The sequence below is a fragment of the Carassius auratus genome, linkage group LG36F (genome assembly GCF_003368295.1).
Source record: "Carassius auratus strain Wakin linkage group LG36F, ASM336829v1, whole genome shotgun sequence".
NCBI lineage: Eukaryota > Metazoa > Chordata > Actinopteri > Cypriniformes > Cyprinidae > Carassius > Carassius auratus.
In genome coordinates, this window is record NC_039295.1 from 1,811,445 (window position 1) to 1,824,995 (window position 13,551).

At 39.2% G+C, this 13,551-nt stretch overlaps 2 protein-coding genes across 3 annotated transcripts; one reads left to right on the forward strand and one right to left on the reverse strand.

Annotated features, from left to right (window-relative positions):
- The first annotated feature begins 648 nt into the window (after window positions 1–648).
- On the forward strand, window positions 649–7,172 carry si:ch211-159e12.5 (uncharacterized). 2 transcript variants are annotated; one of them, XM_026240813.1, is made up of 3 exons: window positions 649–844; window positions 950–1,038; window positions 3,878–7,172. In XM_026240813.1, exons 1-3 carry the CDS (start codon window positions 842–844, stop codon window positions 6,753–6,755), a joined length of 2,970 nt encoding a protein of 989 aa, XP_026096598.1. In that variant the 5' UTR covers window positions 649–841; the 3' UTR covers window positions 6,756–7,172. The 2 variants fall into 2 exon arrangements, with proteins under 2 accessions (XP_026096598.1, XP_026096599.1); XM_026240814.1 differs by lacking the exon at window positions 649–844 and having other exon boundaries at window positions 853–1,038.
- An 8-nt stretch (window positions 7,173–7,180) lies between these two features.
- On the reverse strand, window positions 7,181–13,273 carry LOC113068163 (EEF1A lysine methyltransferase 3). Its single transcript, XM_026240815.1, has 3 exons — window positions 13,030–13,273; window positions 10,046–10,157; window positions 7,181–9,918 (listed from the first exon to the last, which is right to left on the reverse strand). The coding sequence occupies exons 1-3, from the start codon at window positions 13,183–13,185 to the stop codon at window positions 9,530–9,532; spliced, it is 657 nt and encodes a 218-aa protein (XP_026096600.1). The 5' UTR covers window positions 13,186–13,273; the 3' UTR covers window positions 7,181–9,529.
- Window positions 13,274–13,551: the final 278 nt, after the last annotated feature.

The window sequence follows — 13,551 nt, forward strand, 5'->3', positions numbered from 1 at the left end:
GCCGTCTGCAAACTCACCAGTCATCAATGAGAGTCACACACAACGGGATAAGATCATTAAAAGATCATTAAAGTAGTAGCTCAGCAATTTTGTACTGTTTTGGCTTGTAAACAGTGGTTGATCTGTGAAGATTTTCATTGGAGGATCCACTGGTGAGCAAGTGACAGAATACTACAATTCTCCAAATCTGATGAAGATCTATATTATCAGCACTATTTCTTTAATCTTTACAGATATTACAAACACGACTGATGTTTAGGTGAAGGCATTATTTGAAAGTCTTGAAAACATCTCTGTCTCACTAAACCTCGTATATCATAATAAGGCCTCGTTACAAACATACTGTACAGGTATGCATACATGAAAAAGGTGAAAAACAAAACATCTTTTCCACACGATTACGTTCAGTTTTTCAGAAGTGTTTATAGTGTTCTTTTAATAGTCTCTGTGATTTCCTCTCTTCGTATGACATCACCTTTCTGTCCAGCGCTGGTTCAGTTGCTCAAATCCATCAGTAAAGCACGGCTTTGTTACAAAAACAGTGAAAATCACTTTTTGTGCTGAGTAACACATTCCAAGCAAGCAGCCTTTGTGTGTGTGTGTGTGTGTGTCTGTGTGTGTGTGTGTTTGTGTGTGTGTTACAAACATAATCTGTGGTGGAGGCTGTTTACATATGGACCACATTCTCAGCAGGGTTCAGAGCAGAACTATTAATTAAAGTGTTGTATGTGATGTTGAGCTGTCTGACTGATGGGCGGAGTCTTGTGATGGCCACGCCTCTCTTCAAAAACACAGCTACACTTCACTTAAATCTCTCTCCCTTCACTGTGCTGTTCACTTCATGGTAAGCTTGCATTGTCTTTCATTTTCATGACATATATCAATAATTCTGCAATGATTTTTCACTGCTGCTAAAACAAAAGCAATAAGTGTTTATGACCGGTGTAAGGATTACAAGATGGATTTCTTGACTTGTGGAGAGAAGGAGCCACTGTATGCCAAATACAGCACTTTTCCCGGATGGCATTCTTCACACACGTAAGTTCATAAAGATATTTATTTGAAATGTTTGTCACGTTCTTTGAGTTCGTCACTTAGTTTGAAAATAAAATCAGGAGTTGATTTTACAAGATGTTTACATGCACACAATTGGGATATTACACATAGTTATATAATTTGCATTCATATTCTAAAAAGAGCATTATTGAGAGGATCAGACAATGAAAATATATTCCTTATTATTGTGTATTAAAGATCCCCATTTCCTTCTGTTCTGTGTCTGGTTTTGTTTGTGTGTGGTGCATGTGGTTGTGTTTGGGTTTATATCTATTGGATTACCTGAGCTTTCTTTAATAAAACACTCGCCTCATCATCTTTGGATTAAAATGTCTCCATTTTGGACAGAAATGGAGATAGCCTCTATCAATGTTGCTTTGATGGGGAATGGTCACAGATCACAGTCCAAAGTGACTTACAAATGAGGACAATAGAAGCAATCAAAACCAACAAAAGAATAATAATATATACTAAATGCTATGAGAAGTCTCGGTTAGTATAATGCAGTACATGTAGCAAGGTTTTATTTTGTTTATTTATCTGATTAAGCATAGAATCAAGCAGATATAGAATACTAGTGTTAGAGGGTTATTTATTTAATAAATAAAAATAAAACATCTAAATAGACCAGAATACTAGTGTTAGAGGGTCAGTTTTGTAATAAATAATAAAAAAAACACAAGTACTGTAGAAAGAATAGGAAAAGAATAAAGAATGCTAGTGTTAGAGGTAAAAAAAATGTAAAGGGTCATGAAACCCTAAAACATCTCTGGAGATTTTGAACTGTGCAGGTTCCACATCAGTGAAAACAACAGTAGCAACAGTTATAGCACTCATTATGTTTATTATAAAGGGAAATGTTTTTTTTTTGTTTGTTTAGTTGTATCTTTTTTGGAGCAAACGTCATGAAAACTGATGTATGCGTTAATCTGGAGTGGTGATTGGCTGCCGTGGCTGGAGAGTATGCATCTTCATCATCAGTTTCCCAAGCGTTTCTAAGTATTACTGATGAGAAAAAAGTATTTTGATCCAGTCACTGCTCTGAATTCTGCAAGAGGTTGTAGTACAGCAGAGGATTCAAATGTCATACATGAGCTAAGTTCAATTCTATAAACATGACTGTAACAATATTTAATATTGTTACAGTCATGTTGAGCGCATCAAGTTGTATTTTTTTAATATATATATAAAGAAAAAATAGATAAAAGAGAAAACTAAGTAAGTTTTTCAGCATCAGCTGTAGCCACCGCACGATGAGATTCAGCTGATTGTACCTCAGTGGGATTCCTGCTGGTGGATTTCTTCAGTTCCCCCCGAATGGATTGATGGATGCCTTTTTACCACTTCAGAACCAGACCCAGAGGGCTTACATTTTATGATTCATTATTCCTCAAACATGCCTCTTTTTCTTCTTTCTCTATGTTATGTTTTCACTGAATTATCATATGCTTATGTTTTGTCGTTTGTATTATTGTTATTGTCTTTTTATGTGCAGACAACCAATACAAATTCTGCTGCCCAGATTCATGAAAAAGAAAATGAGTGAAATTAGCTAAATATTGTAATTGAAGAAGTACAGAGGCAAAATATATTGTATTTTTTATTCATAAGGTTGAACATTGTTAACTGAAACACGTGAGATGTCAGAAGCAGAATGTGAAGAAGTGGGGCAAGTAGTCCAGAGATGGTTAAAAATGCATCCACATCAAATGATAAAATCAAATTCAAAACCAAATATACCATACTCGACAGAAAAACATGGTGATAGAGTAAATGCATTTTAATGTTTTTATAAAACCCATTTAAGAAGTAAAATCTTCGTTTTTTTGTTTTGTTTTTTTTTACAATTTCCCACCTATGATGGTTAAAAAGATTAACATTTTGTCATTAGGTGTACATCAACATGAATAAAGAAAGGAAATATCTTTTTTTGTGCATAAATTGGTCATAAAACCTTTCTTCATCCAAGTCACAACCACAGACAAACACAGGTTGTGTCCGAAAGCTTAGGTGATAAAGTAAGTGAATATTTAATTACTGTGCAACTGATTTCTTGTTAGAAATAACATCAACTGTACAAAAAGTTGATCAGGAACATTTACATTTACACAAACTGACCACCAAATGCAATTTTCAGATGGTATCTTTAATATTTTAGCCCAACCATCACAGAATGAAAAACACAGGACTGTGGGATATCAAAGGCAGTGAAGGATACATCTATGCTGCCTTCAAAAATCAGTCAGATTAGGGTATGCCATGACAGGAAGCGAAGCTGACATTGGATTCGGACGTGCCATGATGGACAGGGCAGGGATCAGACTTTAGGTCAGCTGACTTTTCACTACAGTTAGCTGTTAAGAGAAGTCATTAACATGACATTCAGCCAAGTATGGTGACCCATACTCTGAATTTGTGCTCTGCATTTAACCCATCCAAAGTGCACACACAGAGCAGTGAACACACACACACCCGGAGCAGTGGGCAGCCATTTATGCTGTGGCGCCCGGGGAGCAGTTGGGGGTTCGATGCCTTGCTCAAGGGCACCTAAGTCGTGGTATTGCCGGCCCGAGATTCAAACCCACAACCCTAGGGTTAGGAGTCAAACTCTCTTACCACTAGGCCACGACTTCCCCTTAGGGGAACTTAGGGATTTGTGTAATTCTTCCTCTCTGCACTGTGAATGTTCATGTGGTGTGTTGTAACTCGTTCATGTGGACTGTGATTAGCTTGCTTCGACAGCTCAAGAACAGTTAAAATTTTAGAGAGAAATCAAATTATGTTTCTTGAAACTGTACATTACTCTTGTTTTTCTTAACAGATATCAGCACAAACCTTCTACAACCACTTGCTTGCAACACCTGTCGGAGTACATCGACTCAACTGGGGAGCCAAAAACTTGGGTGGCGTCAGGAACCAGAACTACCAGGGATATTTATGACCTTAACAAGCAGACTGAAATAGCATCAAGTGCAAATTTTCATTTACACACCAGGTTATCTCACAGAGAATTAAAGGACTACATTGGTGAAGTGAGAAATCCTGTACCGATAGAAAGACAGAGATCAGATAAGGGAAGGTATGCAGAAAGAGACTCACATGCACAGCACAAAGGGTGGGAAAACACATGGCCATTAAACTACAGAGAAATAAGAGAAAACTCTGGAACAAACAGTCATAATGAGATGCAAGCCTATGCCGATTGCTTCCACCATACGCCTTCCAAAAATACACCTCGTTTTGAGGTTGGGGAGTGGAGGTCATCTAGGTGTGCTTCGGACATAGAGGGAGTGTTGGGATATGACCAGTGGACTGTTAGTCCAGACACCTCTGAACAATTCCAGCCAACTGCTTTAATGTCACAGACAAATTACAAAACTGAGCTCACTGGGGAACATCGTTGGAAAAGGAGCCCCTGGAATTTAAGAAATACAGAGAGTGTTTTCCCAGAAGGATCTTTCAGACAGCCTCCATCCTACACGGCACCACCAGCATACAGCTCCCCAAAGAAGGGGGACAAGATAACAGCAATACCAAAGGTTACTTCAGACACAAGTGTGGAAGCATTTGAGCAGACATTTGAGAGCAGAAAAGCACCCTTTACAGATTTGACAGAAACACACTGTGATCATTCATCAAACAAAGGACATTATATAGAAAAAATTAACCAGAAACAGAACACAGAGAGTTATTGCAGAGTTATCACAGGTGGAAAACACTGTCTAGAAGCCGTAAATGGATCCACTGTCATGCGGTACACAACAAGAAACACAAAACCAACTTCAACTCAAGAACAGCTTCAGTACCGAGAGTCTCCACACATGACCCATCCTGATATTACTCGGATAAAGCAGAACAAACTTGGAAGAAGAAAAGGTGGTGAGACTGTGTTTTGTCTAGTTTCTCGAATGGGAGAAGTGTCAGGCTTGTCAAGTTCTCCAGAGGAGCCTCTTAAATCCCACGTGTTACCTCTTTTAACGGATTGCAAACTGGATGACAAGCCAACCACCACTGAGCAGACAAATCCACCTCAGCACAATGATGACAACAGACAAAACCAGGACGTGTGCTTGAATAAGGATGAAGCTCTAGGGCAGCTCCATGAATCCTTAATGTTTGGAGAGCATAGGCACACACCCCTAGCTCAGAGACCCAGTTCAATCCAGGATCTGGGTAATGCAATAGGACTAGATGAAAAGAAAGAAGAGTTGCATTGTTATGTCCAAGGGAATGACTCAGAGTCAAACTGTTTAGCCCAGAAATCACCAATGCAGACAGAAGGACATGAAAAACCATGCAGGGAAATCATAGATAAATTCCCATTGTGGAAAGAGCCACAATATCAACATCACTCGACAGGGACGACAGAGCAAAGAAGCCAGGGGATAAACGATGATCCTGAAGCTAGCAAACGTTCAACAAATGACCAACAGCAGAGTCTTGTGGTCATTGACGCAACTTGTGTTGTTGTCAAGGTGGAGCTTGTACTTCTTCCAGAGAAGGAGCATGTCCAGTATGTGTGTTTGACTGAGGAGAGTCCTTCACCAAATACTAGAGACGAGACCGAGGTGCAGAAGCAGCACAGCAGTGTCATCTCAAGCCTGGAGACTCCTGAAAACAATACTTTGGACGAGAGAGTAGAAAAGATTCCTGGAATACCACATGAGCTTCCCAGGACAAGTGTACAGACACACGAGAGCTTTTCAGAAAAACATGACCGCTCCTCTGAGAGTCACGTAGTGGATCCGGTAAAAGAGTTTGAGGAATCTCCATCCGCAGCTACAACTGTTGATGACCGGCGAGTGCAGGAAAATAAACTGATGGTGGGACATTCCTGGAGTGGAACAACACTGGAGAATAATGAAGGCGTAGAAGAAGTGCTCAACATAATGGAAGGGCAATCCACTGCGCAAGAAGACTTTGAGACTTTCACAAATGCAAGATCCACATCTGAAAAGACCTTAGATATGAATCAGTCCACAGGATTGGATGACAGGGAGGTTGAGCACAGTACACAGAAAGATAATGATAACCACCAAACAGATACTACTAAGGACCTCACCGAGGACAGCTCAACAGAAGACAACATCTCAGATGATAAACGAATACTTGCTTCAGATTTCTTTACACCTGTCCTTAGGAAAAGTGCTGAAAATTGCATCAAGGTTGTTTTACCTTCACCTGTGGGTTCCAGGACTCTCAGAAGGTCAAGCTCTTCACCTCATTTGTCATTCACCTTTGCTTCCAACACCTTGGATGTATCAAATGTTTCAGCTTCTCCTGTGGTTTCTGACACAGAGAATGAGCCAGTGTTGCCTCCATCTTTTACCGACACAGAAACCACCCAGTGCTCCGGTTCTCCAAGAGTTCGGTCAAGCTGTACATCCTCATTCCCCGCTCCTTCTTCTGCTCCAGTTCCAGAAGCTTCTGAAAATGCATCTCTCCCACAGACAAGACATGTTCCTTCTGATGATTTACTCTGCACTTCATTGCCCGGTGAACAAAAAATGCAACATGCCAAGTCTCTGTGGGATGCGGTAAGTCGTATACGCAAACACACTGCTCCTGACTCTGAGACCGAGGAAGAGGAGACGCTCGAGTTTGGGGAACAAACTGAAGGTGCAGACACTGACTTGCTTTATCAGAGACCGAACACAGAAGATGGAGGAGAACTGGAGGATAATACTTTAGAGAACTGAACAAAAACCAAATGTTGTTTCTATTCCTGTGCCAGAAAACACTGTGTGTATATTATCATTGCAAGCATTGGCTGTAGTGAAATAGGAACAACCCCAGTGACACCACACACCAATATTTCACTGCCGCAGTCAGTCTGTGTATTAGTATTAGGGATTTTACAGTGACACGTTCTCCAGTTTACGTTTTTATGCCAGTATATCTTAATGAGTGAGTAATTGAATCGTTCATTCAACCAATTAGTTCAAATATGGTGATTGGGTGTACTTAACACATGATTTTCTGCATGATCTGCATAATTTTTGTTGCATAAATAAATTTTAGTGCATAAACAATAATATACAGTGAAATTTGTTGTGCCTGTCGCCTGAGACTGGATTTGTCAAATAATAAAAACTAGGCCTGTACAATGAATGAATGAATGAATGAATGAATGAATGATAAAATATGGCTAATAAATCACTTGGTATTTATCTGTAGCACTCACAAATACAGAGTTTTTTTATTTTGATAAATAGTCCATAGTAATATATTTTCCTTACAGTGTGATTTTTACAATAGCAATAGGTCTAAAACTTTAAAGGTTCTCAATAATGCCTTTTGGAACTTTTACTTAATTTACTTTCTTGTATTACATGTTAAACTGTCGATGCAGCAGTGGTGTAGCGTCATATATGGATGGTATGCAGGTGCATATGTGCCTGGGCAGTTTGGGGGCACGCCGAGCTGGGGGGAACTTTTAACTGAAACGGGGGAACAAATATAGTCCTGCATGAGCCCGGCCCTTGTCCAACAGCTGGTGAGAATTCCCGGCCCAAGTCCGACTGGATACCATGTCTTTTTCTCTCTCTTTCCCACTGCACAGCTATTAAAATAGTTCAGCTTTAGTTTTTAATGGCAAAGTTGTCATATTTCTTTTTGTTTGTTTGTTAATTCAAGTGTTTGTTTTTTAAAGGAACGACCAAGCGGCAGACAGTGAGTTGAGCATTATTTTTGATCAATTTAGCCTTCTCAAACCAACACGAATTGCCTAAAATAAATAGACATAAAACACTTCATGCATGTCACAGTATTCATTTAAACATGTATGCTAGATAAATGAGCACTGTTAGGTGCATATCCAATCGTTTGAGGAGAGTGGAAGCTAATGCATGCTTTGCTTCGCCTGTGCGATCCCTTGCATTATTTATTTTTTAATAAAATTTTTTTTTTATTAAATATACACCAATCATTTTTGCTCATAAAGGTAAGATTAGGCCCATACATCATTCAGGGTCAAACAGCAAAGGGTCTACTTGGTGCTTCACCAACATGATAAATTCATCTATAAAATGCTTAAAATGACTATTTTAAAACAAAATAATTCAAATCGAAAACAAAAACTCTTTCATTATGTAATCCATAAAGATGCATTTCCAATGAGGAGATGGTGAGTCAGGGTCAAATTCATTTTTGCAACATCGATCAGAAAACAGTAGTTCAAATATTCCCTCACTACTTTTTTTCTGTTGGTTTGTGTTTTGTTTGTTTATTGTTTGTTTTTTAGCCTGCTGTGCCAAACTTGTATTTGCATTCAGTAGCCTATACAGCAGCATTTTTGTGCCATGTTGAAAAAAACAAATAAGATTAACTTCATAATATTTTTAGAATAAAGTCAAAATGACGATAATAAAATCATGTTATATTGTGAAGTTCATGTGAAAATTCCACCTGTAGACCTACTTCTGTAATATCCGTCATTTTGACTTTTTTTTTAAACTCTGATCGATTTAGAAGACATTCGTTTGTATTCAATTGTTCAGATTTTTTTCAACATGCATTCAAATATTCATGTTTATTTTGTGCTGCAAATATTCAACAGGAAAATCTATGTAAATGGGGGGCCGTGCTAATCATTTAGCATATGGGTCCGGGACTGACTCACACACAAACACAAATAGTATGGAATAACAGACTGAACTGTGTTAGAAAAGTGTTGTAGTGCAGTGTCAGCTTTTGTAGTTCAAACGCTATGGGTATTAAATTACAGAAACAACAAGACTTGTGCTTATTTGTGACCTTCTGTAATGACTGTCTGTGCCTGAGGGTCAGTTGTATTGAGATTGTTTGATATTTTACTTTCTCTTTATATCCTACTTCGTGATTAAACTTGTCGTAATCCTTCAGTTCTCATAATTTCAGCATTTTCCAATTTTGCATTACAGTGCCATACACAAGGAACAGTAAAATTCATGCACAGTTTTATTTTACATTTCTGAAATGGAAAGTTTACCTTTAAAGGTACTATTTTAAAATGCCTTTTTACGGCATTAATGTATTTAACAAGAGTCACACTGGGGCTTGTGGATCACTAACAACACCTTTACTTTAGCAACACTTAATGGTTAATCACACATGACTGGTTTTACTGTTTTACCGCATTATCGGTTTAATATTTATAGCTGCTGTATCTTACCCATATCTAAAAACTAGCATTATAATTATAACACTGTACATTCATAAGTGTTTGGAGAATAACCTCCTCTAAAACTTACTAAAATAACTAATTTCAAACCATATCTCAATATTGTATCATGTTCACACTTAATTAAATTAGTTGAAGTATAGAAATGCATATTGGGCTCAAAAGATTTCAACAGCAACCATAAAGGAATATTTTGTATTATAAATACATAATGGCATTATATGTGTTCTGTTACTCCCCAATATTCAAACTTCCCAGCTCCAGATATAAAATTAGACTCTAATAAGCTAATATGGAGGACGGATGGAGGGCTCATCTCAAAGTAGCTTTATAAATATTGATATTGCTCTCAGGATCTCTGTGCACGAGCTCCACGCCGAACATCTGCGGTAACATGCGGTCATAGAAGTCCTGAGCGCCGTGTTCTCTGCGCATCGATGACGCCAGATAGACAACAGCCCCGTCCCGGCACAGATGAACCAGTGTGTCCAAGAGAAGAGGGAAGGTTTCAGGCAGATAGACGATGTCTGTGCCCAGCACAAAGTCCCAGCTGGAGGAGAATCGGCGGTGGTCCAGGCCCCACGCCAGCGCTGACACCGTGGGGCCGTCCGAGGGCCATCCTGAGAGCGGCGTGTTCACCGCAATGTTCCTCTCGATCTGACAAACAGCAGAAGGTAAGTCTGTGATGGTCACATGGGCTCCTAAAAGACATACGAAGATTTACTGTAAGGTTTGCTTGAGCGAAAGATTTTCAGCTCTCCTTATGATCATGTTGAGATTAATTTTAATAATTTCAATTATTATCACACACATGAATCACAGCTTTACCTAATCGTGCAGCCACTATGCCAACCAGTCCTGTTCCTCCACCCAACTCTATGATCCGCGTCCCACTGAGATCCAGAGACTCCTTCTCAAAGAACTGACATAAATGCAGAGCCTGTGTCAAAACAAGGTAAATGACTTAAAGTGTCCTCCACTAATATTGGCACCTTTGTTAAACAGGAGCAAATGTGGCTGTGAAAATAGATCTGCATTGTTTAAAAAAACAAAAACAAACTCTAGCATATTCAGTTGTCAGACATGGCCTGAACTTCAGCACTGGCTATTGCAGTGATGCCATGCATCTAAACAAGGTCAAAAACCAACAGATAAACAGATGTTATTGTACCGTTTAAACTGACTGAACACGAAAAAACTCAGTTCTACACTGGGACCTTGAAATTATGCTTTTCTTTATTGACTCTGTCTCACACACACGCAACTCATGCACACACACACACTTCAAGAACTCCCAGTAACATGCTGAGCACAACTGGGTCAAAGTGAGCCAGAACAGGTGGTGTGGCGTTCTGCAGTCCAGTTCCATGGCTCATCTTTCTTTAGTAATTGATGGAGGGGTGCTGTGGTTCAGTACTGAGGCAGAAAACGAAGATAGTAGGCGGTCATGCCCTAAAAGGAGGCTACCCTGGGTTCTGGGATTCGGTGAACAGCCTTAGTATTTGACTGGAGAGGGGTTGATTCCTCTGGACGTGAGAGGAAACCCCACAAAATCATTGGCTGAGGTGGTGAACGTGTATTTCTCTGCATTCAGTGTAAGATTATGCTCCATGAGAGAACCAGCCGCTCTATCGAGACGTTCATTATGTGTCTGGATATCTGCTGCATGAACTACTGTGTCATCCAAGAAAAGTACGACTCCAGGAATACCAGCTGATTTGGGGGAGTGCAGGGCTGCAGCAGTGGCAGATGGGAAATACTTACATACTTGTGGTATGCACTGACATTGAGCAGAGACGCCGCTGCACCCGTATCCATCAATAGCGTAAGGCTCACCTTACAGAGAAGCACAGTACATGTCCTAAAGCAGTTTGGCCCGCTGAAACGTGTCTGATTTCATCAGAGGGAGACGGTTGTAGCTTCTGTGATGCTTGCGTAGCAGCTGCTGATCAGCGTTCTTTAGCGAAGTCATTTATATTTAATGCAATTCCTGCATGTCTGTCCCCATGCTGCAGAAAACTAAACTTCTATGATTTCCTTGAAGCTGTGTAAGCTGCACTGGAAAACATGCTTCTTCTGTGTCTATCTTATCTGAAGGAAATGGACCGTGGTGTGTAAGACAGACTGATCGCATTTGCTGTGTGAAGTGTTGGGGAGTAGCTAGCTAGAAGAAGCGACGCCACTAGCGCAAGTTAATATTTCAGTAGCTTTACAGTAGCGATGCTACTTTTAAAACAGTGTAGCTTTTCCATTAACTAACAACTTTTCCCAGCAAATAGCGATGAAGCGCGACCAAACGATAAATTCTGTTTTGCGCTCTCATGAGTCACAATAATGTCTAATATAATCTGTGCTTTACAGTTTTGCAATGAACACTTACTGAACAGAAAACACAATTGTGATATAGTAGTGTGCTTATCATTCTGGTTGCAGTGGTCTTGTGCACAGCTGATGATTGAGGTCTCCATTCACAGTCAGTGAATACCACATGAGCTGTGAGTTTAACCTGCTCTTTATGACTCCTCTCTATCCAGTTTAAGTTGCAAACCTTTTGATCTTCCATTGATGTTACATTAGTAGCAATTTTGCACTTTGACAGTTTGTTATTTTATGTCAGTTAAAGACAAAATAACTATATAACTATACAGTAGCCTATTTTATTGTGTGTATCGGATAGTTTACCAAATCAAATGATTGGGACACTTTTTGTCATTTAAATGGTTTGTAAAAGTGTCCCAATCAACCTAAATTCACCCTACTGTTTGAAATCATGATGTTTATTATTTAGTAAAAAATGAAAAGAAAAAAAAAGTAGTTTCAATGTAATTTGTTTGATAGCTAGCTACTTTTACAGAAGGGTATCTTGAATGTAGCTTTAATTTAATTCGTGAGTAGCTTAACATGTTTACACTCATTCTTATGTATGATCCCTTTAATTGCACTCTACCTGCACACTCCAGCCAGATGAATTCATTAATTAATTGCTACAGTGAGTGAGTGCTCCATGATAAATGTATATTGTATTGACTGGTAAAACCATCTTATGAACTAATATTGAAATATAACTGCGTTTAAATGAATATTGTATGATTTGTGATTATGCTACATTATATTTGTGGTAACATCAAGTTTGTTCAACTTATTATCCATCCTTAGTTTACACCAAACAACGCAGAGACAACCCTATTACATTGGTGCCGTGACCCGGATGGGACTGAAGTTTGGGATGGAGGGTGAGTGTAACGGAGGCCAGCGAGTAGGTGCTGTGCAGGTAAACCTCACTCCCCGATCTCAAGAAAAGCACTGTTAGTTCCTTGTTAGTGCGTCCAGCTCCCACGAAGAGACCCGGGTTCGAGACCCACTCTGAACGAGAAGGAGGTGTTGCAGTGAGGCCCGGGAACTCATGCACATTCACTTAAACAACTCTCTGTAACATGCTGAACACAACAGTTATGAATAATGCGGGTTTCAAATACATTCAAGTATTAGTTAGTTGCACATAAATATTCTATTCTACCTCTGCAACACTTTGTTTATGGTCAAAATGTGTGCAGCCAGTCTTATTATATCATGTTATATCAGATTATATCATGTTACAAATTTTAAGTGCATGGAGTGGCTATAAAGAAGACATCCATATACCCAAATGAGTATAAGATTAGTAAATAAATAAATACATAAAAACAATTTATTTGAATACAAGACAATTTTGTTTTATTTTTTTGTCCTTAATTTATCTATGTGCTAATTTATTACCAACATGTGTTCTTCACTAGAGGATCTGCTTGTGTGTAAATCTACTCATAACTCACGGAGTCCCAGACTGACGCAGCGACGCCCAGGCTCGCGCTGTAATCCTGCTGAATCCTGATGTTCAGTCCGTGGACTCTGTATGTGTTTTCCGTGCTGAACGTCTCCTCAAACAAACCATCTTCTGCTGGGAAAATGTGCGCGGCGTCTCCGATCATGACAGCAACAGCTGAAGACGCGTTTACATCTGAGAGTCAGTGCAGAAGTCTTGAGTACGGAGCGCCATCAGCGCCAAAAATCACCAGCAGGTTTTAGTTTGCTGCGCTAAATCGCCTTCACTGTGATATAGTTTAATTTCTCTGCTGACAGGCTCTGGTTTATGATCATGTAGATGCATTTCGTCGGCTGCAATTGAAAATGAATCCTGCATATGATGTTAAATACAGTTAACATTGTTATTAACTGTATTAAACTGTTCTTAAGTAAACGGTAAAATAGTGACTTTGATATTGTTAGGAATTTCGAGATGAACACTTCACTTTACTGATTTATTTATTTTTAAAACTAATTTAGTCTAAAATCTG

Excerpts from the sequence above, each read along its gene's own strand:
- si:ch211-159e12.5 (XM_026240813.1), top strand. Across the intron at positions 1,039-3,877 it reads GGATGGCATTCTTCACACAC|ATATCAGCACAAACCTTCTA; the intron begins GTAAGTTCATAA and ends TTTTCTTAACAG.
- LOC113068163 (XM_026240815.1), bottom strand. The coding sequence starts at position 13,185 with ATGATCGGAGACGCCGCGCACATTTTCCCAGCAGAAGATGGTTTGTTT. Across the intron at positions 10,158-13,029 it reads CTGCGTCAGTCTGGGACTCC|GCTCTGCATTTATGTCAGTT; the intron begins GTGAGTTATGAG and ends GTTTTGACACAG. Across the intron at positions 9,919-10,045 it reads CATAGTGGCTGCACGATTAG|GAGCCCATGTGACCATCACA; the intron begins GTAAAGCTGTGA and ends TATGTCTTTTAG.